At 39.5% G+C, this 26917-nt stretch overlaps 1 protein-coding gene across 2 annotated transcripts; it reads right to left on the reverse strand.

Annotated features, from left to right (window-relative positions):
* Positions 1-6447: 6447 nt before the first annotated feature.
* Positions 6448-25179, reverse strand: kdm5bb (lysine (K)-specific demethylase 5Bb). Of its 2 annotated transcripts, XM_056384935.1 has the most exons (28): positions 24281-25179; positions 22749-22826; positions 22140-22262; positions 21874-22044; positions 21311-21367; positions 19652-19807; positions 19401-19494; positions 19024-19142; positions 18294-18452; positions 17943-18062; positions 17696-17854; positions 17307-17488; positions 16998-17160; positions 16778-16897; positions 15914-16108; positions 15423-15604; positions 15099-15223; positions 13808-13958; positions 13581-13695; positions 12128-12483; positions 11206-11344; positions 10912-11091; positions 9842-10003; positions 9237-9722; positions 9057-9141; positions 8706-8914; positions 8355-8621; positions 6448-7419 (listed from the first exon to the last, which is right to left on the reverse strand). In XM_056384935.1, the coding sequence occupies exons 1-28, from the start codon at positions 24431-24433 to the stop codon at positions 7282-7284; spliced, it is 4644 nt and encodes a 1547-aa protein (XP_056240910.1). In that variant the 5' UTR covers positions 24434-25179; the 3' UTR covers positions 6448-7281. The 2 variants fall into 2 exon arrangements, with proteins under 2 accessions (XP_056240910.1, XP_056240911.1); XM_056384936.1 differs by lacking the exon at positions 21311-21367.
* Positions 25180-26917: the final 1738 nt, after the last annotated feature.

The following is a 26917-nucleotide window of genomic DNA, read 5'->3' on the forward strand; positions in this document are numbered from 1 at the left end:
GAGACCTGAGAGGTCACAAGATAAATTTGAGAGGTTGTGAGATGATTCAAGGGAGAGGAAAGAAGGAAAAGATAAAGTTCTCTTGCAGAAAATCTGTAGCTTTTTTTGTCCAGAAGAATATAGAAACATAATGGGTTTTTTCATTTTCCAAAATGTAGGACAAGCACCTCAGAGGTAAAAAAAAAAAAAAAAGACTGTGGAGGAGAAGCCTGATCTTATATAAAGTGATTTGCATTTCCTGTTAACATTTCATACAATGGCATTTAGCATTTGCCATTTGTTTAAATTTGTATTCATATAGCTGAAGCATCTGATTACATCTCAAACATGACACTTGATTATCAAACACTCCAAATAGAAAATAAACAGCAGACTGAGAGAAAGTGCCTTGTTTATGAAAAGTAGCACAGCTGCACTGAGGACTGGTGTTTGGCAGGTGAATTTTGAGGTGATGTTTGAAGTTGAATCCAGTAACACGTGCTTTGATGCACCCCCCATGTGACTTAGAAAGTCGTTCAAGTTCTTGTGTTTGTTCATTTTGGCATTTAAAATTGCACTGAGATGGGATTTCCTTTCAGTCTTATAACACAAGAAAACAACAAGGTTGTTTTTCTGACATCTACACAGTCTTACCATCTGATTTCAAGGTTGCTTGTTCTTATCCGTCACTCGGTACCGTAAGGGAGGCTTCTCATTGGTCCCATATTCTGATCGGTCCCATATTCATTCTGCAGCATGACTCACAATGACCCCAAATATACAGCCAGAGTGATAAAGAACTATCTTCAGAGTCAGAAAGAACCAGGAGTCTTGTAGCAGATGGTCTGGCCCCCACTGAGTCCTGATCTCAACATCATGGACTCAGTCTGGCATTACATGAAGAGATAGAAGACACAGAGAGAGAATAAATCCACAGAGGAACAACCTACCTGCTGTATCTTGACAGCCTGTACAAGGAGAACTGGTGCTCTTCTAAAAGCAAAGGATGGTCCCACCAAACACTGATATGCTATAGGTTGGATTATTTTTGAAAGCACCCTCACTTTAAGTGCCTAAGACTTTTACACAGCACTATATGTTCTTTGAAACATCAGTCTGAGCTCCCTCTGTTCCTGTTTCTTTGTATTTGTGGATGAAAATCATATGATCCTTGTTGCTGAATGGATTATAAAGCTGTATAAAACACTTGTGTAATGTGTGATGTTATCTCACTGCTAAATTGAAATACATGCACTTGCCATATGAACCGTATCTGTCTGAACTAGTAATCTGATAAGGCAGTACATATTTAACTTTCAGATCACATGCTGTGCAGACCCAGTGTCTGCTGGTAGTCAGTGGGCAAAATGAGGTGCTGCACTCGGCCCGACCTGCAGCTGTGGTCGCTGTGGTGTGTTGTATGAGGTGAGGGCAGCAAACCTGAGTCACTTAACATCTGTCCTGCCAATGTTCTGCCAATCTTACAAATCAACATCACACTGAGGGAGTGGTGACCTCCCTGCCATAATGCTTTTCTCTTTGAGTTTACTCACCTGAGAGGTTCATGTGTACACAACACAGACTCAGTGAAGAACAATAAAAGTGATTCAGGGCCCTAATGGTTGGAGATGCAGAGCGAGTTGACACCACACAAAAGTGAGTATCCTTTTCAATACAGAGCATTCAGAAACTTTAAACACACTCAGTTTTAAGTTGCAAGCAGTCATATCATTTATTGATGTAACTAAACACCAATGTGTTCACTTTTTTTCTTTTTTTCCTGTTCAAATTGTTATTCAGTTACAAAGTCATAACTCTGTGATAGAAGCCTTGTAATAATTTAATGTCTGTTCTTTTTTTTATCTTTAATACAAAATTATCCAGATGCAGGTTTTTGGGACCAGGTTCTCTGTGTGTGTTATTTTATGGAGAAAACCTAGAATTATCGCCTCATGGTTGTATGCCTCTGCCAACCAGCCAAATTACAGGCAATTTGCGCCAAATTTTAAGAAATTCCCTCAAGGCGTTACTGAGATATCATGTTCACAAGGCCAAAACTGTGATTTAAGCAGCAAAATCTAATCAGTTCATCAGAGATATCACCTTCACGAGATAACCCGAAAACATAATGCCTCTGACCCTGGTTGTCGCGGGCACAGAGGCATAATATATATATATGTATGTATATATATATATATATATATATATATATAATATATATATATATAAAATTAAGACATATATATATATATATATATTATATATATATATATATATATATATATATATGTGGGTATGTGGGTGTATATACATATACATATATATATATATATATATATATATATATATATAAGCATTTAATGTCTTAATTTTATCTTTAATACATTACATACATTACTACATACCCCACTTCGGATTCAATATTATTATTGTCCAAAACTTTGGTTTATGATCAAATACCTAAAGAACTAATGACATTTCAGTTGTACTCTGTGGTTAGTGCTAATTACCAAAGGTTAGCATGCTGACATGCTAAACTGATGAAGATGGTGAAGATGGTAAACATTATACCCGCTAAACCATAGCCTCAGTCAGTACCAGCCCATTTTACAATAAGCTGAGTGGAGTGTGGTCTCCTCTCCTAGTTGGTTAGCTAAAAGTACTTTAATTTTAATTTAATTTATGTTGGTGTGTCACATTAGTGTCTAAATATGATCTTCAGTTGGTCACACACTATTTACATATGTCCTCTGTCACTGTGTGTGTGCCTATTCTCTGTGACTGTTGGCATGACAAACGCCCACATGAAAGAGCATGACACCCAGCTGGTCACGGCTCAGTGACTGAATGGATTAGGTGAGTTACCCTTACTGCATATCTTCCTCATTAAACTGGCTAAATATGGACGTTGAGTTCATCGCAGACAAGAGGCTGTTCATCATCAGATGACTTATGACTGCAAATATCATTTGATGCAGTGTGGACTGAGGACAGTGTTGCCATGTTACTCAAACAAGATGTTCCTGCCTTTATTTAGACAAACAAATTAAAGAGTCATCACCACAGTCATTGTCATAAACCATAGATATGGAAGTTGTAAATGACAGGCCTAAATTTAGATAGTGGGAAAGTAAATAGAATTAAATACAGCATACAGTTTCGAGGGTGTGCTCTGTTTTCTTACAAACTACAGATCATCTTATGAAGAGCCACACATGCTCATTTGTTCTCTTTGTGCCCCGTGCATACACAATCGCTGAATAAGAACTAAACACGTGCATCTTTAATGGTTATTAATCAGTAGTGAACTTTTTTATACCTTGTTTAATCAAATATTACTCCAAAAAAATCAGTGATGCTTTTACAATGAGGTTTGCTTAGAGAGTATTATAGAAGATTATCTCCTACATGGTTGTTTAGGTCTGTATATGTCCTGGGGTTAAGTTTAGTTATATGATATATCACCACATCCCTGCCAGTTCACCGCAACACTGGTGACTGAGCTTCAGGCCAAACTTGCAAAACAAAAGAGTCATCAACAGAAGTAATATACAGTATATGATATGAGGAGAATCCATGAGTCAAAAAAAACAACAAACATACTGTTTTGATATCCTTACAGCTGCAGTCACTTTATGTGTCGACCAATTACACTAAATCAGTCAGACGCTGTCAGTAATCTATTACTTCTTATTCACAATGTGTGATGATGAAAATCCATTCAATTGATTTGATGAGTACTCCTTGTTGTTTCTCACATAATTAAATAACATCGGTTTTGTCTGATCTAAGCTTTCATTATGCTGTTTGAACAGAGTCCAACAACTGATCCCTGTAGTTTCTCCCCTCCACTCTCTCATCATCTCAGCCAATCTGCTTCACTGTGCAAAATGAGACAGGGACAGGTCCGACATAGGAGGAGGAGGAGAGTTGTAAATATTTTTTTTCTTTAGAGTATTTTTTGAAAGAATAAAACAGATTAATAAAACATGCTGTTTTAGATTTGCATCTGAGGGCAAAGACTAAAATAAAAGAGACTAAAAGACTTATAATGTAATTGGCAGGTTATCAACACTCAACAAACGATGACCCGTTTCATTCATGGTTGAATGAAAATACAGTTTTTCTTGTTGATGCCTTTTTTTTTAATCAGCACTTCATGTTGATTAGACTGCTGTCTATTTGTTCATACATCATTGATTATAGTTGTAACAAGATCATATTGGGATTTACACAAGCCTATTATTAAGTATTCAGATCCTTACTTGTGTAAACATACCAATACAACAATGCAAAAAGTTCTCCCACACAAGTAAAAGTCCTGCTTATGTAAAAGTACAGAAACATTATAAGCAAAATGTACTTAAAGCATCAAGAGTAAAAGGTAAAAGACTGAGGCTGTGACTGATAAATTATAATATACTGGAGAATGTAGTGGAGCAAGCTTCAACTACTATATTTATAGTTGCTTAGTCCCCGACCTTCAAATGGTCACAAGATTAACCTGAGGGGTCATAAGATGATTAATGCTGAAGGGAGAGGAAGAAAAAGTTCTGCGACATTCATTTGTGTTCAGTTTTTGGACTTTTCTCTATGCCTTTTTTTTTTTTTACCTTTTGGGAATGAAACAGTTTTTTAAATGAAATCATATAAGTTTACTGGGGAAATGTCTTGTGAAATGTGACGATGGGCCTAAGTCACTGCTATTTATTTAAGTCACAGGCCAAAAAGGTTGTGATAGAAAACCGCAGGCGTTACTGATAACATGAACTACATTAAGCCATGACAGTGTGACTGTGAGTCTGCAAGCACAAGAGCAGGACCCTCAAACTGAAGCAACTAAATGGAAATCAACCAACACTGATTTTGTTATTCACACCTGTCTATAGGAAGCTTGGACCTTGGTAATATTTTCTACCAGGAAGTATTCAGATCTTCTGTTGAGGTATGTAAGTTTCCTCAACAAAATGCACATTTAAATAGTAATTTTAAAGTGTTCTATGTTTTATGGTGTTTGGTGTTTTATTTCATCGTGTATATTATTGCACTTGTGTTGTTTTTATCTGCTTTTTATTTACCTGTACCCCTGACTGGAAATCGAGTTTCCCACTTGGGATAATAAAATATAAAGAGTATAAAAGTAAAAGTGCTCTCTATAGGCAAATTGGCCTCTGTTGTGCTCCATCTTTATATTATTATTACTGATGCATTCACATGTAAGCATCAAAGGAAATAAAGCTGTCAACTAAATGTAGTGGATTAAAAAACCCAATATGTCCCTCAATATTCAAGTAGCTACAAGTACATCAGAAATGTACTTGAGTAGATGTACTCATTTGCTTTCCACCACTGATAACATATATCTTCTGTGAAAATGGCCTATTACTTTCGGTTTCGGTTTTCAGTCTTTTTTTGTCCCTGTCTATGTCAGTAATGTTTTCCATTTTAATTTTGAGCAAAGTCATGTGTTTCTCTGCCACGTCATTCACCATACATACAAGGATGTCAGTGGAGTCAGTGGAGTCAGCAGTGTGTGGCAGTATCAGGGAAGGGTCTCAGCAGTCATAAACCTACTCCATGTTTGTCATCTTCGGGCTTCCTCTTCTCCCTCTGCTGGCTGTTGGCTCCCCCTTCAGTGAGAAGTGGATAAAAGCTGAGTCTTTAAAGAACTCACATCGTCAAAGAACTTACACACAAAACTTCAGTTTATAACAGAACAGTAACATGAAGGTTATGAGTGCACCAGACAAACTAACTGCGGCTTTGTCTGACTGGAAATTCACACAACAAAATAATGAGTTTTTTGAGCATTTATTTCCATGTCATATGAACAGGGAATATATGTTTTATGACATAAAATTACCAGGTTGCTGGATGTTTTATGTTTATTAAACACAAACAAAATGATGTGTCATAACGTGAACATTTTCATTATTCAGCTGAATCCCATTTCGCTCACTCTACTCAAAGATTTAGTGGGAACAGCTTGTACACAAAACTTTTAGATTACAGTACACTAACATGAAATTTAAGAGCACACCTGCCACATAATAAAGTTTTACCTCTGCAACAATTCCAGAGTTGTTCTGGTGGATAAGTGACATTGAGGCAGTGGTTTGTTCAGAACATGATCATTGCCAAAATTGGGGAAACTGCCATTCAATATGGTCTGGTCCACTGCAAGCACCAGGTGTCCAGCTGTCAGGAGAGAACTCTGAATGTGTAGCTTTAAACTGGTTTTGTGAAATTATGTTTCAGCTGAGACCAGGACAACATTTTCATTACAAACAATACAACTATAGTAAAAACTGTGTTTCATAAGACATGGGTTGCAAATGATTCAGCTAAATGTACTCTGGGTGTAAAGAATAAATGAGTGTAAAAAGTCTGATGGTCCCTTATAATGATTACAAGGACATCTAGTGGTTTCTTTCTACCATGTTCAAGTCAATGGACGAGACTTCTCCATAGAACAAAAGGGCTTTATTCCACAATATAAACTTGTAACATCTTCAGCTACCCCCCAGTCCTTCCCACAGTATCATTTACCAGCTTACATGCTGTGGATGTACATGTCAGCAGAGACTTTTTCCTTCGGCCTGCTGTATTTCGACTCCACAGCAGTGAACCATCCACCCCTGTAGCTTTCTGTACATCACACCATCGCTAAAGCACCAACACAACTCAGCGGAGATCAAACCATTGAAGTCAATTCAGACAAAAATTATTGCTCAGATAAATAAACCTATTCTACAAAAAAATGGGAATAATTATATTAAGATGCATGTACTAAACACTGGATTTCAAAGGAAAAAAAAAGTTATAGTAATTCTTTTGGGGATAGGGGATGAAAACCTTGACTTCTGTCCCCTTAGCTCTGGTTTAACATGCAAGGAAGTTCCAGAGAAGATAATATTACCCCTTGATTAACCCTCTTTACTGGGTGCACCATGTTTAAGACTCCTTTGCGCCAATGTAAAGGAATCCCATGCAGCACACGTCACATCCTGTGTTTTGTTTTTTTTTTTTCATTTAGACAACCACAAACAATTCAAAAGAAGAAAGAAATATATATAATATATATGTAAAAATACAAAAAATAACTAAACATTATAGTTCTGGACAACAAGTCAAAGAGGAGATAGCACCGTTGTTACAAAAGGGTCAGACAGACAAGACAGGGGTGAGGAGGGGGGTGGGTACAGGATCAGTGACACATCCAGACTGGTGGCTCCAATAACGGGCTGACGACAGACAGGCCTCTTCAGCCATTCTTCTGAAAAATCTCCGCTTTCTCTTCATTTATTTCCTCATGTGTCCGTCGTTCAGTGTACACCTGACACAAATGTAGTCCTCCTTCTCCGCCATCTCAGCTGTAACACCAACGCACACTTGGTGAAACCACTGGTTACAGCTGCCGTCACACTGAACCCAATCCACCTGCAGGCAAACACACAGAAGATGGTTTCACTATGACAGAGTATGATTTAACATTAAACCTGAAATAACAGATTTTTCCTGCAGCAGGAAAAAAAAAAAAAAATTGTAAACCCGTTGATATTGTGAACTGTAGAGCTGTTTATTTACACATCCAGAGAGTTAAGTTTCAGGCCGCCTCATGAATCTAAGTCCAATGTTGACTCTCTTTTAGCTCTGATTCTGGTCGCCATCAACTCCTGAAGAAAACATGTGACTCTGTAGTTGTTAAGTGCTCCGCTACTCTTTGTTCGTCAGCTAGTCTCAAGCTGTGTGTGGTGCCGTTTGGTGTAGAGCAGGTAGTGAACAGTGGGTTTTTTAAGCTTTTATGCTGAAAACGAAGCTATGAGATCAGTGGGAGTGAACCAAAACAGTGACCTTACAGCGCCATAAAACCAAAGAAAATTGAACTGCTCAGTATGAGGGGAACGGCAGAGTCGAGTGATAAGTCTCTTTGGGTGCTTTGCTGCAAGTGGATCCTTGTTATTTGTTGTTAATATAAAAATACTGATCACATCCACTTTAAATGGTTAATTTGGTGTCATCAAGTTCTTTATTTGAAAGTTCAGTTTCTTAAAGAATAGGTTCACAGTTACTTAGATCTTCATACTCGTATGTACTCTGAAACAGTTTTTGCTGTAATCATTTCTCCTGTTCATGCTGGCCATTAAAAGATCCTTCTTAACCTGCTTCTTGAAACAAAGAGGTCATTTAAATGAAGGACTTTTAAGGACCCTTCAAATAACACATAGAATGTAATTTACTACCTACAATAAGACGTTCAATTATTTCTCAAGAACATGAATTTATTTTGGGTGGTAAACTGTCCTGTCCTGCAGGGTAGAGATAAACTGTATGTCACAGGTTTTATTGTGCCCTTGCAGTGACATTTTTCTCACCTCATCTCCCTCTGGCAGCTGACACCTCTCTGCTGGACACACAGCCATCTCCTCATCAGAGTCGTCAGACTGGGAGAAATCCGAGCGCGGGGAGGACGAGGTCGAGGCTGGTCTGCGCTGCAGGTTCTTCTTATTCATCTTCTGTCTTTTGTGAGAGTGTTTTTTGTCCTTCAGCCTGCGCTCTGCATCTAAACCTTCCCTCTCCAGATGCCGCTTCGTTTTCTTTTCTGAGCCAGTCATGGTTTCCCTCATGGCGTTGACACCATCCTGAAAATAAAAACAACACAAATGAAAACTGATATTGAGGCAGTTATTATGTTATGTGTTTTCATAGATTCTCTTTGTTTGTACCTGGTCCAGTGGCAGATTTTTTCCCTGAGAGTTAAACTGCATGTGTTTGTCACAGTCTGTGGACTCGTCCTGTGGTGGCAACATGCATCTGTTTATGTGCTCGCTCGTGGCTCTGTCCAGTAAAATGTGGTAGAGGCTCTGAACCTCTGGCAGAGACACCTGCAGCAGGAGCCCCTCCACCATCAGCTCCTCCAGCTCCTGACTCAAGCCTGTCACACAGAAAAACACCCAGAATATAAACAATACTAATCTAAACTGAACAATTAACCACGACTCATGTTTTCAAACTATCTACAGAAAGAGTTTTCTTCATTTAGTCACTACTGCAGCTCAGAATAGGATGACACAGACCCTGCAGTGGTATGCATCTCTGCTCGGTGTAGAAGACAGTCTGAGAATGGCTTGTCCTATTCCACTCTGGAGTCAAGCAAGGAGCCTGTAACACACACATCAAATCCTACAGTTAACATCTGCAAATAATACATTTTCACTGAACTGCAAGAACAGTGACACAAGCTGATGATGAGGCACCTGAGTGTTGTTGTGAGTGTCATTGCTGCCTGAAACCCAGCATGTCAGGGTGGGAGGAGTTCCTGGTCTCTCTTCCAGCTCTGGTAGGTTACATGTCTGTGAGATCTGCTGTGTTCGGTGCTGCCAGTTAACTGTCCTCTCAACCAGGTGGTGCAGAGCGTCGCCTTCCGGCAGGCGCACTTCAATGTGCCGCAGAGACGATAGCAGGGAGAGGACTTTGTTCAAGGGTGGTTTTTCTGATCGCTGGCAATACGGACAGAGCCACGGCTGTGTTTCGCAGGAGTCTGATGCCTCTCTGACACACACACTGTGGAAGGCATCCCTGCAGAGTTCACACTGCAGCATCGCACCCATGGGCGCCTTCTGACAGACACACACCTTTAGGTCCATGCAGTCTGCTGTGGGAAGGAGTTTTGACTCATTTGCTGCCCTGAGATTAGAGAAAGCCTCCATCTCCCGAACCTGCAGCTCCTCCAGAGTTGCCATCTGGTGAATAAAATAAAGGCAGATTGAGAACAAGTCAGTGTTAGTTTGGCAATTGCATCTACTCACATTGTCCCTTATATATTTGTGTTGAAGGCAACTGCTGGAATGGCCATACTTACCGCAGAGGTAGAATCCTTGGTCTCTGAAAGTGCTTTTTCCACTTCAGTGAGAGTGTTGAGCCTCAGCGTTTTCTTTTTGTTACTTTTAGGTGATTCTTTCCCTTTCTTGGCCTTCCTCTTTGGAGAGCGTACATTTCCAACTTCACATCTTGGACACAGAACCTGTGATGAAAAGAATAGCTGTGAGGCTTCTTTTGCACTAACTGGCCCAGATAGGTAAAGGCAGACCACCAGCTCTGCTACCTTTCCACACCAGGTCTACTTTTGCTGAAACAGCTAACATCTCTGAAGCCTGAAACTGACTTGTAAATATATGTATTGGCTATATTTATTGGCAATTGACTTAAGATGAATATCTGATGATGCATTTCCTTTGATACAGACTTTGTCTTAACAAATATACAGTGTTTGTAATTAGTGAGAGAGAAAGAAAGGAAAAAAGCAAAGGGAAGGAGGGAGATAGAAAAACCTCTGTTCTGTCCCGTCCTGCTGTCTTTGATAACACATACTTTGTTTTAAGATAGGCAAACTCATGACTTAGTTGCTCTCATTTACTTATCATCTGCTTCTGTTGTTGGACAAAGGAACCAGAAAGAAATAGTGATTAAATCATGGCTCATTTCACACTACTTGCTGATGCCGTGCACATCAGATCCATATTTCATTATACATAATGATGCCATCTGACAAAATTAACATAATAACAGGTTTGTTAGAGTATGAAAGCAGATGCGGTGTGTGATCAGCTTTACAGACATTTAAAATGGGTAATCACAGAGAAAGTTAGGTTGTCTACAGCCACTAAGGATCTGTGACCACATCGACATGTAAAAGTGTGTTCAATATTCTTGTAAAACACCACAAATGGTGATGAAACAGCTCTAAATGTTATTAGAAATGTGGCTGCTGAAGAACAGGTTAAACTTTTCCAGTGCAGATTAAAATCCAGAAGGAGCTGGGACATAACTAGGACACGATGCAGCTGGATACAGTGGATGTAAGAAATAAGCTGAGCTGAACAATGACAGCCTTATGGTCTTAATATTCGTTTCGAATTTGTGGGATTTTACCTCCAGCAAGGTAAGAGTTGAGTCTTTCTGAAGAAAAGTTGAAGCTGCAGATTCTTTCCATTCCTGCACTTCTACCATTAAAGACTCCAGCCTGTCTAAAGGTTCCAGGTGGACTTGAACGGCTTGTCCACGTAGCACCATGTCAGAGAGGCTGTCCACCATCAGTACGCAACCACTGGCCTGAAATAAGCAGATTGTTTTAGTGTTGAAATCACTTTCAAATCAACCCACACAAAGAATAACACCCACCCGGCCCCCCCCCCTCCAGTCATGTAGAATAATGAGTGCCCTAACCTGAAGCTCCTCTGCTTCTTGGAGCCACTCTTGGGCCTTTCTGATGGTGTCCTTCAGGAGCAGACAGTTTGGGAGGTAAGCGGGGATGCCAGATGCTTTCTCAGCAGCAGCACTGAGGGTTTCTATGGAGTGTGGAGGTCTGATGGGCAGTAAAACACAAATGATATACTGCAGGTAATAAACATTGACACAATACCTGCATCACTTCCAAATTAACATTTATCTATAACAAGACATCCTCACAGGAAACTTTCAAATTGTTGAACATGTCCTGTACACAGAGTTTTTAACGGATATTTTAAAGCCTACCGTTACTTTTAAAATCAAGACTGCAATATAATACAAGTCTTGAGAGGTGTCAAACATCTTTTGGAAAATACTAAGCTGCAGTAAACTAAGCATGGTGAAGGAACAGAACGCTTTTAGAAAATGTAGAAATTTAAGCCCTGACTTGAAATTAGTTTTTCTGACAATGGAGAGAAGAGATGCACATTCCTGACAGCCATGCCATTAAAAGCCTCTGAAAAGCACTTGTGACAGTTAATACTGAACAGCACTGAGTACCAATGGAATGAGGGCAGAACTAAATATGATGCTCACTTTTTGTTGATCTTGTTGAATATTCTAGCAGCAGCATTTTGCACTAGCTGTAATTAAAATGAAGCAAAATCAGGAGCACTGACGTCATATTACATTATAAAGTTACAATAAGTCAGTGCAAATACCTGGACAGAAAGTTCAAGCTTTGACTGGTAGAATAAAATTACATTAAGGAAAAGATTGGTCTTCTGATTAAATCTACTGGTAACAGAGCATGAAAACCTATCACAACTATCACTTCCTGTTGATGTTTTGGATGTTTTTTTTGACCCTATGGTTTTAAATGCTAATATCATCATGGATCAGTCGATGCTGCTCTCACCTGGCTTTGAGGAGACTGCTCGCCTTGTCCTCCCAGTGCTCGGACACAGTGAGCAGCTCCTGAAGACGTGCCATGGCTTTCTCCACGGAGGGATGAGGCGACAGGCCGACCCCCTGGTCGATGAGCCTCCTCATGGACTCCAGAGTCAGGGTGGCAGGCTGGGTGCTGGCCTGCTGCACCGCCTCCAGCCAGCGTGCCTGCTCCAGCCTCACTCTCAGGCGAGGCAGCTCTGGCAGCTCCACGTCAAAGTCAAAGCTGACGTCTAACAGGCTCTGGATCTCAGCGACGCTGGGAACTTCATCTGCCAGGACCTTCTCGCTGTGCTGCTGGAAGTCTTCGATGCGATTCAAGAGTTCCTGAAAGAAGAAATCAATCCAGACATACAAGTAGTTAAAGTCTAGTGATTTCTGTGTTATTCAAAATCACATTCATTATATCACACAGGAAACTATGCAGTAGTTAAGCCCAATTTTAACCCTGAATTTGAGCTGAATGTCTTCCAGATTGGTTGCTGTTTGAAGTTCAGTTTGAGGGGTCACAATGCCAGATTAAGTGTCTGAACGCTCAACGATCCGGCTGTCGGATGTTCGGCTAGGTTTCTGGCATGACTGAAGTTTTGGTTCAGCGTCTGGCACTTTAAGCAGTTCCACGGTGTCAAAAGATCCATTACAAACTGTAATGAGCATGTGAAGAAGTATTTTAGATGTTGTGACTAAAAGTCTTGATTGAACCTGATGTGATATGAAACTGCACTTTGTAGCAGAACAGACAAGTGGGACCGAATCTTCCAGGCAATTGCAGCTCCATTTCTTCTTACTTAGAACTTTTGATGATGATACTTTTTTTGTCATCATTGTTGAGGAGGCAGCTCTTGTTTGAATAAACTTTACTGCGACTGTTCATGGGCAGAACTGACCGACTGTGTGAACACTCGCGTTGTGGCACACCAAAACCTAATCAGATCTACTCCACCTGGGGCACCTGAGTTCTTGAGTTATCGTGTTCACAACAAAAATCAATTAGCCAGTTAGCTCATTAATTAGCAGAGATTTTCCATACCAACACGTTTGTCTCTGCATGCTACATATTTGGTATCAATTTGAACTTATTAGCTTGAAGTGCTGCAGTTACAGCAATTTCTGTGAAATTATAAATTCTCTCATTAATATGCAAATTTATGCAGAAAGGTGCTCCAATCTAATCAGTCTAATCATGCTCCATATCGGGTACCTGTGGTGTAAGTTTCTGTGCATCGTTTTGAATTATCATCGTCACATGAATGTATCTACAGAGTGAGAGATCATGAACCATGACAACATAATGTCCCAAATGCCATGTAGCATGGTGGCAGCAGGACATAACAAAAATGCACAGTGTTTGTGCAGCTTTAATTAAAATAAATGTAGTTTTATTTTGGTAATGTCACAGGACATGTTTCTTCTCCTCAGCCTACCTTCAACATGGGCGCCTGAGGGAGACTGCAGGAGAGGTTATACAGCTGCCTCACAAATGAACTCAGCTCCTCCACAGTCAACTGGCTGCGTGATTTCCCACTACCACACCGGTACCTAGCGGAAGAAAAAATAACCCCATTATCGCACTAAAACTATTTCCAGACATGTAATTTGAAAACAACTAATCTATGCACCTATCTGATATAGCAGAGTGTATTAATGGTACCTGGTCTGCCTCTTGCCGTTCAACAGCTGCTGTGCCACCGATGAGCACTTCTCTGCGTCTTGTGTCACCAGGCGAAGCCGACGCAGCAGGTCGTTGTCAGGGAACACCTTAGACTCTGATTCACAAAGAAGGGAGCGGAAGACTGGCAGACCTGAGGAGAGAACACCTGGTCAACCATAGTCTGACACATACAGAAACATTCATAGTTTAAATAGCCTAACACATTGCTCAGCAGTGCGTTCCAGTTGTTTTTCATTTTAATTTAATTTTTGGTCACAGCAATTTGTTCAGTTGTGTTGTAACATAGACCACACCACTAGTTTTGCACAGCTCAGTAAATCCTGTGGGCTTATAACTTATATTACTGACAGCCATTTCCCAATTCATGCAAGTGGTGCTTTAATTTTTAAATGAGTTTTTTCCTCCCTCCAGGAACCCATTGTTTTCAGTTCATTTTAGTATCTTATGAAAATTAACTCAGACACTTGAAACCTGCTCAGTATATCTAAACCATCATAATAAAACACTAGTCCACACTGGTTTTTGTTAAATCCACCTAACTTTAGAGTTTTAATGTGTTAAAATGACGGAGTGGATTGTGAATCCTTCCTGGTGGTGCATTCACGTCCTGATGACAGAGCAACCACATGGCATTGCCTTTATAAGTTATGATGCTTGGAAACTCAAGAGGGAATAAAAATAATCATCAGACATGAAGGTTGTAAAAACGGTGATAAATTCTCTAATAAGTTAGTTCTACTGAATGGTCCCTGAAAATCATTTTGCTGACTTCAGAGTGGAGAACAGTAGCTAAAACAACAGCATATAAACACATCATTCCTCTACATCAGACTCAAATGTGCTGTATCATTAGATGATCAAGACCAGAAGACCTGTAGACTGGTTAGTACACAAAAAGTAGCAGAATAGTGATGCCAGCTAATGGTGTGAATACAACACACGTCACATTGTGTATGTTGTGTATCCACAACAATGTATTTTTGCTGCTACGAATGGGACATTAAGGAACTGCTGTTGGTGGAGGCACCTACATACAGTAGGTGTGACAAGCCATCCCTCCTAGCTACAGTGTTTTGGTAGAAAGTGTATCTCCACCATTGAAATTAGTCCCACAATAAAAGATTGCTTTACGAGTGAAAACATAATTAACAAAAGTTTGCAGATGTGTGTTTTGGCTGACGAAGACCTGAATTTTAAGTTATTTGGCTTAAGCATGTAAAACCACGGGTATCTTTAATGATTTGTTTTCTTATTTTCTCCTGCTGCTTACCTTTCTTCTTCTCCAGCTTAGCCTCTAGAGTCTCGGTCACACGGGAGGCCCATTCATCATACAGCTCAGCTCGCTGCTTCACAGCAGTCATCATGGGGAACAGCTCGTCCAGTGTGTATCTGTAACTGCAAGAGCAAACACAACACTGAAGTTATAGGGCACACAGTGGTAATAAGACACACAAATCTCCTTCAGCAGATTCAGAGTTTTCAGTAATAAAATATTAATTTTCCAGACATATTCATTACATTCATACATCTTGTACTCTGATGTCTGCACAAAAAGCTTGTTAACTGCCTCTGAATCAGATCCAGAGGGACTTACTTCAGTGTGTAGTTGTTGACGGGGCAGGAGCAGAGGTCACTGATGTGGTGCAGACAGACCAACACTCCTTGGCTACAGGGACAGGTGACGGCAGACAGGTAGCAGGTGGTCCTGCACTTGGCACACTGCCGCTCATCATCCTGGAGGTGATCATATTTTGCCTCCTTGCAGTGTAACAACCCCTGAAGGTGTGACACAACAACAAAGGTGTTAAAAGCAATCCAAGTAAAGCACAACACAGAGAGTGTGTCTGCTTGAATGAGCATGATATCTCTTTGGACTTGTAAAGACATGTAATTGTTGTAAACCCTGCACTGTTAGCAATCAACAAAGCTTACATACAAATGACACTATTATATGGCTTTACTCTGAAAATTAAAAAGATGTAATTTTACAGAAAGATAATTGTGTGCACAACCTGTCTCTATTAAGGTTGTGAGCAGAATAAGTAAAATCATGTGCTAACATAATGAAAATGAGGACTATCTTACCATTTTCTTCACTTTCTCTCTCAGTTGCTGCTCCTCTCGGATCATGACGACCATGTCCTTGTGGACAGCTGAGGCCAGGACCACATCGAGTGTGCCGGCTTTCGAGGCCATGTTGCACACCATTTCATCATGGGAGAACACATTGTAACGGTGCAGCATACGATAGTGGTCAACACACCGCCTGCCAAGAGGCATCTGGTATCATAGATCGGAAAGAAAAGGGTTGTAAGGACAAATTATGTCAGGTCGAGTCCAAAATAAAATGCAGGTAACCAAAATACGATGTCACAGGAGTTGCTTATACATCAAATTCACAGAAAATTACCTGCAACAATTTTGATAACTATATGATTTTGATAACTATATGATTTTTGAGCAGAAAAGGAAAAATTTCACTGGTTCCAGCTTCTCAAATGTGAATACGTTCTGTTTTTCTTATTCTTTTGTTACAGCAAACTTAATATCTTTTAGGTCTGGGTCTGGTAGGTCTGAGAACTTGTGAAGGACATTTTTGACTCTTTGATACATTTTATAGACCAACTGATTAATTGAGAAAATAATCTGTAGATTGAAATAGCATATGAAATAATCATTAGATCCCACACATCTCTGAACATGGAAGTTACCGGTAATCTGAATACTGATGCATTAAAGAGTAACAACTCATACCAGTACTTGTATGTTGCTTGGCAGCCACTTAGATTAACGGCTGTTTTTAGTGTTATGTTGTAAAATCATAAATAATACTAAATTCTGTCTCTTACAAGGACTGCCTCTTTATGCAGGCAAGCTTGAGGAAGTAGCTTATTTTCATAAACAACTGGCACGTGTTTTTAAGAATAACATAAATGAAGTGATGCATACCCAGTCCACGGTGCAGAAGTTGACCGCCTCAGCAAAGTTGAAGCCTTGATTGAAGCCACTGTGATAGGCTCTTGGAAACGTGATGACAAACTCACCAGCACACTGGTTTGTTCTGTAAATCTGAAGCAGAGGGGAGACAAAAGAAGATGATTCATGTTCTGGATGGAGAGACCAGCTACTTGTTCATTAAAGTATCAGCTGTGTGAAGCTGTGGGCTTACTGGCACTCCGTGAGCCATCAGGGTGTTGGGGTTCATGATAGTGACCAGCTGGTGTAGCAGGTCTGGCTGAGACTCGAACAGCTCTGGAGCCAGTTTCTTCATCACCTCCTCCAGCTGTTCTGCTGCAAAACCAGGAGCTCCATACCAGGTTTTGGGTTCCCCCCTTAAAGTAAACAAAATAAACACAAAGTTTAGTTCTACTGAGCCAAAAATGAGGAGCAAACAAAGTCCAGATTCTAGCAACACAAACTAAAGAAACACAAGAAGAGCAGCTGAGCTTTAGTATTAGCAGATGTTTTTTTTAAGTACCAGTGCAGGTAGTTGATGGAGTAGCTCCAGTGATCCTCAATGTGCCAGCAGAAGGATGAGAAGCACATGCCAACATAAAGCCAAGGCAGCGTCATCCCACAGATGTCAGCTGTCACATGAGTCAGGACAGAAGGGTTCATCATCGCCAGGTTGTTGAGGTTCCAGCCACACTTGAGGTATTTCTGCAAGAGGGACGACATACTTGGATCAATTACACATGAATTATTGGGCGATATACTGCTCATACCGCTTAATCTTTATGATAGACTCAAACTATCAAATAGAGTCAAAAACCTATGACTGCATTATTTTGATTCCACAGACAGCGCTCTCAGGTTTCGAATACCTTATGTCAGAGGTATATTTAGAGTGTGTGGGGATCAGTTTACCTCATCTGCTGGGGAAACTTTTAATTTTCCATTTGGAATGGGGAATCCACTCCCAAACTCCTTTGAGGCAATATCTGCCCCGTATTCCACAGTGACATCCTCATCGATGGCTCCAACCAAACGCCAGAACTCCTTCTCCACCAGCTCTGTGGGTACCATCTGTAAAACACACGAAAAACACTTTCAAATTCAAAGTACTCAGACCCAGAGAGACTAATGGGTTTATTTTGAAACTTTTTCTACTTACATGAACTGGCATGTTGAAGTAATCAGATTTGAATGCATCAGCCATTTGCCCAAATGCACGCAAGGAATAGTCTCTGTATGCTTGTTCAAAGCCGAACGCCTCGTGAGGTTTGCTGCATTCCTGCATGTGAGATAAAAAAAAATCATTGAACAAATAAGTTAAATGTGTTTTTGGAGTAATTTAATAACTTTCAAAGTCATTTCTATAATTTCTTTTTTCTCTTTTCTTTCTTCTTTTTTTTTGTAATTATTTTTTTGAGGTAGACAGGCTTGTTGTTTTAATAACTTGCACGGCTCATTAACCAAGAGTCAGTTTACATCTTGTTAATCAGACTTTGCAGTTCATCCTCACCTGAGCCAGACACTTGGGGCACCTCCAGTCTCCTCTGGGGACGTCGTGTAGAGGAGGAATCAGGCAGAAAGTGTGGTAGCTGTCGTCACAGCCGTCACACAGCAACAGACGGTCTTCATCTCCCCCACTGCCACACACCAGACACACAACCAGATCCACCTGGAGAACAAAAGGAGGAGTTTGTAATGAATCTGTTTCAGAGCCATGACTACGGACTGAAGTGACAGAAATCATCTGCCAAACAACAACAAATTAATTAAATAAAAAGTGAAACTTACACGCATTAGTTTTAGCCGGGTGTACCTAATAAACTGGCAACTGAACTTATTCTTGTAACTTTCATCTAATGAGAATTTCTAATTCTGAGAGCACTGAGACTGGGTTATGTAATAGTTCAAACATGTTTTAGAACAATTTGGACTCCTTTTAATTCCTCCTGTAAATGTATGTTTTACCTTTTCTTTTATCTTTTATGTAATTACATGTAGCTTGTAATGCAAGTTTAGTTTTGTTGTTATTTGTACAGGAAGACTATAACCTAGATTAGCAGAAGCTAATGGAGCCCTATAATCAATAAACTTTATAAAAAAAAACAAACAAAAAAAACAGGAAAAAGGAAATGTATTTTACTGAAAGTTGAGTGTGTACGACAGATGATGCATTAAACTATCCAGCCTATTCATTTTTGATCAGGAAATTTGATATCACATGCAGAGACTTTTCTACTTACTGGACTTGGAGGAACTTGAGGGATGAATTTTTTGTACCGTGACTTGAATTTGTCAGTTTCAATTACTGGTTCTTTACTTTCAACTGGTTCCTGTTTCACTGGAATGGGAATCTCTTTCTCTGCAAGACAACAGGAAGCATGCTATCACCAGTAATAAGTGTTGTCACAACTGTCATAACAAGAAGTTCTGAATAAAACCATTTAATTACTTTTACTACTACTACCACCACTTACCTTTGCTACTACTACTACATTAATTAAATGTTTATATACTGCTTACAAAAGCTGAATATTGGTGGTTAAAGTAAAATGTTACTGTAAATACTGTAACTGACATCAGTATAACATTTTTTTCACTCTGGGATGTGGAGTCTGACCTGGTTCTGGCTTGGCAACAAAAGAACCCATCCTCCGCCTCAGGTTTGGCCTGTTGTCGACGGGCTCACCTGGTTCAGTCTTCACACAGATGGCCTAATTAAGAATAAATGAGAAGTGAAACTGCTGGCAACTTATAACTACTAAAATGATGATGTGTGTGGAAATGTGTGGAGAATAGTGAGGAATACTGTGCTGCAGGTTTCAGGACAGTTTTAACAAAGTGTGTGTCACTCTCTTCAACAACACCGACCTCACACTTCATGCGTTTGGCTCTGCGGGCACTGGGGCAAATGTCAGGTGCCTGGGCAGGTGGCCTCAGAGCCTGGTCCTGCAGCTTGTGCTCCTTGGTGTCCATTATCTCCATGCCTTCTGTACTCTCCAGCAACTGGACTGGCTTCTGAATACACTGAGGGAAATAATATGCCAGTTAAAGCCACAGTCACTGATAAAAAAGCTGTTGTGTGCCTAACTGGAAATACCTGTCCGCTCAAATGCAGTAATCAGATGTCCAAGGAATATTATATAGAGCTTTTAATATGAATATAAACGCAGTCAAAATAGATGTAACTATTTTAAACAAGCAGTGAGAGCGTACAGCGGCCTACAATTTAAAAAGGATCAAATTATATATGACATGATTATTACTTCAGTTTATCAGTTATAATAAAATGAACTGAACAAACCATTGTGACAGTTACTGGGAAGTATCAGCAGCTACCACGTGTGGTTGAAAGTATGGGGCATACTCTATCAAAGACTGTAGTTTGTATTAAAAATAGTTTCATATTAAACAGCCAGAAGACAAAAGTGGCCATAAGAAGGATGTGGTTAGAACTCATCACCCCAAACAGAAAGTCAAGAGGAACATACCAAACCAGAAGTAGACAGACAGATTTGATCTGAGGCAGTGGAGGGCAGGCAATGAATATCAGACGTTCAGGATTTATCTTTGAGTTATTAATTATATTGTAATTAATTATAGGTTCACTTGACAAGGACAGAAGAAAACTGAAAATCTACTACAGTATTTTAACTGATACATAACTGTCACACAATGGCTGACTGCTGACTGTGACAGAAACAAAAGCATTGGGCCTCATTCACCTTCCATTCTTAGAAGAAATTTCTTCTTAAAACGCACTTACGCACTTTTTCAAAGATTCTGACATTCACCAATGTTTTCTTATTTGGGATTTGTTCTTAGGAAAGAACAGAATCTACGTACACTCCAGAGCACTCTTACGCACTTTTGAGTGCTGACATGTTTGAACAAAATAAGTGGTTATTGTGTTTTCTTTGGTTCTACTAACCGCTCGTTTGCAGCTCACTTCCTGCAGCAGTATGTCCACTTCAGAACTACTAAAGTTCCTTTTGCGTTTTGATCCTGGTGCTCCGTCTTAAGATTTTTACTTTGGCATTTTCTCAACTTTCCGTTACAGTATCTCTTTGTGACTACTGTCTGTGTCTGCACACGACCCTTCAGTCTCAGCCTTTTTATGGGCATTTTTGAGTGTTTACTGATGCTAATTAGGGCCAACTGCCACACACTTTCAATTTATGAGGAGATTGGCATTCATCAATATAAGAACACAGGTGCGCCCAATTCTGCGGTTAGGGAAAACACATTCATGAATCTGATGTAGAGTTTTCTTAAGAACTTTAACAACTTAAGAAAGAATTAAAGAAAATACTTAAGAAGATATTGGTGAATGAGGCCAATTGTTTTTTATGTTTGTCCCAAGAAACATGTTAAATGTAGACTGACATGTAGAGGGAAAGATTGCTTGTTTTATGTTAATATTAAAATAAAACGGTTCTACAATGGGTTAAATTCTGAAAAACAAATCTAGCCATGGATAAGCATGCATTTTGTTAGCCAAGTGGCTTCTTAACCAGGACACAAACATACCTTTTCAAGTTCAGGATCAGCCTCCAAACGCATCAGTTTGGAAGCTGCCTCTGGTGCCTGAGGCAAGAGAGAGCTCGGGTAATTAAACAATTTAGAGTGACCTGTCCAAGAGGTCACACAATACCAATCCAATGACCTTGAATAAGCTCTCTTGCGAGATATTACTGAATATCAGGGTGCTAAAGCTATAAAATGACATACTAGACACCAGATGATAAATTCACACACCAGTATATTAGTCAAACAACAGAATTAACTTTAGTAAATTTGAAATGTTTGCGATATATAAGCTGTAGTTCAACACAAACATGCATAACCTAATAATGCATTTGTTTTATGATTTAAATTTGCTTTCAATGTTTTTCTAGGACAAATGGCTTCTAAGTGAAACACATTTGTAATAATTGCTTGAAATAATTAGTAGTAACAAAAGCTATGGCTAAGCATTATTAGGTCTTTCTTCAGATATGAGCCACCCATTGCTGTATGCATGAGAGCCATCTCTTTGTGTGTATCATCAGGAACAAGATGTCCTGTCAAAGTGATGCAAGTGTCCAACTCACCAGCAGGTTTGCGCCACTCTGAAAGAGATTGTAGGGATAGAGGATTTTCTCATAATGCCCTCGCAGGTGTGAGCCGACAGCTTTGCCAGGGGCAAAGCCCATTTGTAGTGCAATCTTGGTCCATCGTCTGTCCCTACAGACAATGTCAAATCCTCCCTCATCTGCTACCAGCTGAAATGACAGTGAGTTACATTAATGTTGTAACATTGGTTAATTGCATTTTAAAATATTTATAAAAATAATGTGCAGTGACGTAAATTATCAACCTTGTTTAGCTTATATAGATCCAAAATCTTCCTCTCCACATGAGGAATCTTCAGGGCACATCCCTGCAAATCCCAAAATTTGGCAATCTGGTCCAAGAAGTTGAGCTTAACTCTGGTCTGTGCCTGGGAAATGACATATAAGCAATGACAACAGTCAGCTACAAACAAGTTCAATTCAAGGAAATCAATGTAGACATGGAATTCAAGGCATTCAAGGAAAACCCAGACAGTCACTGGAGAAATATAATATGAACAGGCCTATACTTATCAAGAACCTATCAAGGAGTGTTGTGTCCTATTTTTCTAAATAAATAAATAAATCCACTTTAAATTTAATTGTTGAAAAACTGTATTAAATGGCAATTAACCCTCATAATTGTCAGTCTAAATTTGAAATCCACTCTTTGTTACATAACATTATTACAAGACAATAGTAACATTACTGTTCTATGTTCCATAATTGTTATTATAAGTGTAGCCTGCCTTCACCTAGAAATAACATTAACACAACAAAAAACATGGAAATTAAATGGATCAATTTAGAGTACAAACACACACATGTAGATATGGTCAAATAATCATTGGTATAACTTGACTAACAAAACTCACCTCCAGTTCATTGAGCCTCTGGATCCGAGGAACAAAGTGAAGTCTGTCCACATCACAGGCAAACGGAGGCTGCCAACCCTGAACAGCAACAAAAATACAAATGAAGGTCATCACAACATCTAGCCTAGATAGTGTAATTATGATTTTCATTGTTGCATTGATAAGTCATACTGGAAAGTCTGTTTGTTTTTCCTCTCAAGACTGCCCACTGCCAAAGACTGTGAGCATTGTTTTTCAAAGCACGGATCTAAATTTCATAAATTTTCATAGTATTTACCCATACTGACTAAATTAAGCTGAAATGAGGTAGATTGGTTGCAGGTTTTAAAACTGATGTTAGGATCAAGTTTGGCAGAGAATGAAGGCCTGCTGATACTGAAAGAAGTGAGCAGTGAGTGAGCAAAGAGTGATCCTTTTCAGTTTATAGCTCACAAGATCAATCAATATTTGCCTCAATACCACGCACGGCCTAGCATGTACAATGACAAAACCCTGTCACACAAGCAGCAGAAACCCAAATTCTTGTTTAAAGTCAGTAGCCAACAAACCCCACTGGCACACAAAATGGCCAGATGGAAGACTCACTCACCAGCCCAGCTTACCACAAAGCCAACATGGAGGACAACACCCTACAACACAGGCTCATACATGAACAGTGCTTCATCTTCAAGAAACATAAATTATAATAATGTGCAGCACAACTGTAACGTTGCGTAATAAGGCGAGTTAAACCACAACTTCAAAAGGCCCAACTTGTTATTTAGCAAGTATAGTGATCTTTGTAATGAAATAACCCAGTGTATTCTTGTCCAAAGCATGGCCCAATTTGCTTGACATTTGAACATAAAAAGGCTTATCACGATTATTTAGCCAGGCTCATGAAACAAATAAGCACTGCTTCAGTTATTCATTAGAAAATGTCAGTTTGACCGAGAAGTGATGGATCACATACACACATACACGTACACACACACACACACACACACACTGGAGTACACTGGGTGACCCAACTGCATCATGATGCTCTTCAACAAATAACCCATAATTAACTGAAGGGCTGTCGGGAATTTAAAGATAAAATGGCGAAGAAGTGTTCAAATTAATGTTTATTGTATTATGATATCACCATAGCCTTCTACGCAGCCGAATGGCTTCCGCATAGCCACCTATGTCAAAGCCGTGTGCTAAATTATGACAGGTTGAGCTGCTAGCTGTTAGTTAGCACACAAGCTAAGTGGCTCAATGACCGGACCACAGGGACTTTGTTGACACACGGTGAACCACGACTACAGTCCACTTTTAGCTAGCTGACACATCCACATTGCTGCCACCGAGCTCAAAGTCGACCAAAAGAGCACGACGTAAATAATCACAAATGAGAGCTAGCTAGCTGTGGCAGCACAAAGAATGAACATAGCCGTGTATCCGCCATGTTGAACAGTCCCTTTAAATCCCCGGGTCCATCTACAACCGTCTTAACGGTCAACTAATTCAGCATCCGCGTCGGTTTTATCAGGTTTTTTCGCACTCACCGGAGGCGGGCGGACTTTGCAAATGCCAGTTTTTTCAGCGATGGGACGGATCTTATTAATGAAGGCAAAAGGATCTCGAAATTCTTCCCAGCTGGGCTCGAAGACCGGGCACTCCGGAGGAGGCTTGAACTCGTCCGGCCGAGGCTGGCTCATCGTTTCGGACCGACCCGGTGGAGGCTCGGACAGGACGGGTCACTGCTTCCAAAAGAGCGTGGAGGTGTTGCGGTTCACCTGGAGTGTTTTGTTTTTTTTTTTATGAAAAAGCCCGTCTGTTCACCGTCAGACTCAATGGCAGTCAGTCGACATCAACACCAGAGGAGGCAACACATACACACGCAGACACACACACTCTCTCACACACGTACACACACACACACGCACAGTGAGGAGAATGTTCCAAGGCAGTGAGCACGTCCGCTCAAAAAACTAGACACCACACAGTTCTTATATATGCCTGTGTGATTTATCAGTTTCCACAGTGTTTGGTGTTAAATCGACTTCTTAATAAGCAACAAGCGGAATACGTTTTCCATTTTCGTCAGTGTTGTTATATAATAAATAAGTTGTGAATAGTTTCTTTTAATTAGACCCCGTTTTATATAAAGACATCATATTGTCACATTTTGATGTTTAATCTTCTCATAGCTTCAAAATGCAAATCTATACCTCTCTTGTAAAGCTGGATAACCAACCAGGCAATTGCACAGGGGCTTTAAAGCCCAAAGTTTACTACAAATGTGTCCCTTATTTGTGTCTATCTGCCCTTATTGTTTTTATTTGATGTAATTCTGTTTGTCTTAACTTGACTTTTTAGGATAGTCTTTGTATAAGCTTTCAGCTTCCTGTCTGTCCTGTACAAGCCCTTGTTAACTTTGGTTTAATGTATATATGAGTATATGTTGGCTACTGTAGGTAAACGTATGTTTGTATACATGCAAGTGTCTTTATGAACATATTGTATGTATTTCTTATAACTGCATTTATTTTTAAGTAAAATATATCATTTGGTTCTACATAATTGGATTAATCACACATTTGCACCGCTGCAGTACAGAATCATCCCTGACAGCTTCTCCATCCTCCATCTCATCCTTCTGGTCTTGAGGAAGGATTCAGTGTCAAAATCTAGTTTTATTATAGTTTATATTGTGCTCGTTTTTCTCTTTGTCAAATAATTAACACACAGAAAACCTACTTTAAAGTAGTGTTAATCCATAATAGGAGAACTAATCGACTAATCTATCAACTAATCATTTCAGCTCTAGATCACTGGTTGGTTTCTGTGTGAAATAATGAAACTGCCATGTATAGTGGAGGTCAATAAAGGCTGAACACCATATGCTTGCCCTGGGGCGGGGCAGGTTAATCCAGCCATGCATTTTATAAAGACATCATATCATGAAATTTTAATTTTTAATCTTCTCACAGTTTCAAGATGCAAATCTATACCCCTCCAACCGGTCGCCCAGGGGCCCCAAAAGCCCCAGGTTTACTACATTTCACTTGAGTTTACATAATTTGATTAATCAGAAGCTTGTACCACTGAAGCACAGTATATTATCAGCTATGTTAAGTCTTCCATCCTCCATCTTGAGGCCCTGGTTTTGCAGAGGGACCATGAGCCAGAATGTAGGTTTAAGACTTTCATCATTTTAGTTTATGTTGAACTCATTTGTTGTATTTGTTGTTGCTCTTTTATTAGTATTATCAAATTGCTTCTATTGTTTCTGTGTGTCAAGTAATCAACACTCACAAGAGTCGTATTAATCCATCATAGAAGCAGAGCTGCAACCAACAATTATCTTCATTATCATTACATCTGTGAATTATTTTCCTTAAAAACCAACTGATTGTTTAGTTTATAAAAGGTGAGGGACTCAACAACAACTTTTTGCCCGTAGGAGGTTAATCAAACCCTGCTCTCCTGCCATTGGATTCAGTCGGATTTACTGGAACTGATGAGAGCTGGGGCTTTTCTGGTGACCGAATGTGTAACCATTAAGCTACAGCCAGGATCAAGATAATAAAAATAGCTGGACCTAAGGCTGTGGTTTATCCTCATAAAATCTGTATTGGGCTTGTTTAGAGTGGTAATTGATTTTTGGACCTAAACCAAAAAAAATTCAAAATGTCATATGGTTAATAAGTACACAAACATTTCCAGTGGTGGAAACTAACTGAGCACATTCACTGTAAAGTTTTAAAGTTTTAAAGTACTTGTACTTTACATGAATATTTCCATTTTCTGCAACCCCCTCTGCCTCTACTCCATTACAGTTTAGAGCAAAATATTGTACTTTTTACTCCACTGCATTTATTTGATTATTTATATACTGTTACTTTTTCAGAATTCATATTAGTACAAAATCAGTATCAGTATCACAATCAATAAAGTATGATATATTGACTAAGATAAGTTAAGGAGTTTCTTGATCCCAAGGAGATAATTAACAAGCTCAGCACAGTAAAGTAGGCTAATTAAAATGACCTCCACCTTTACCAGCTACTACATTAGTTTGATGTACACATTAATGCACCAATTACTACAATACAGCAATATAATACACATTATCCTAAAACTGGCCATTCTGCACAATGACTTCTTTTACTTTTGGTACTTCAAGTATATTATGATGC

Source organism: Seriola aureovittata, chromosome 9, assembly GCF_021018895.1.
Source record: "Seriola aureovittata isolate HTS-2021-v1 ecotype China chromosome 9, ASM2101889v1, whole genome shotgun sequence".
Taxonomy (NCBI): domain Eukaryota; kingdom Metazoa; phylum Chordata; class Actinopteri; order Carangiformes; family Carangidae; genus Seriola; species Seriola aureovittata.

Bases quoted from the DNA above. Each gene is read 5' to 3' on its own strand.
- kdm5bb (XM_056384935.1), bottom strand. From the start codon at position 24,433: ATGAGCCAGCCTCGGCCGGACGAGTTCAAGCCTCCTCCGGAGTGCCCG. The intron at 19,143-19,400 runs GTCAGACTCCAC...GTTGTCTTGCAG, and splicing joins TGTTGCCAAGCCAGAACCAG to AGAAAGAGATTCCCATTCCA. The intron at 9,142-9,236 runs GTGCCTCATCAT...TGTGTGTTACAG, and splicing joins ACACTCACAACAACACTCAG to GCTCCTTGCTTGACTCCAGA.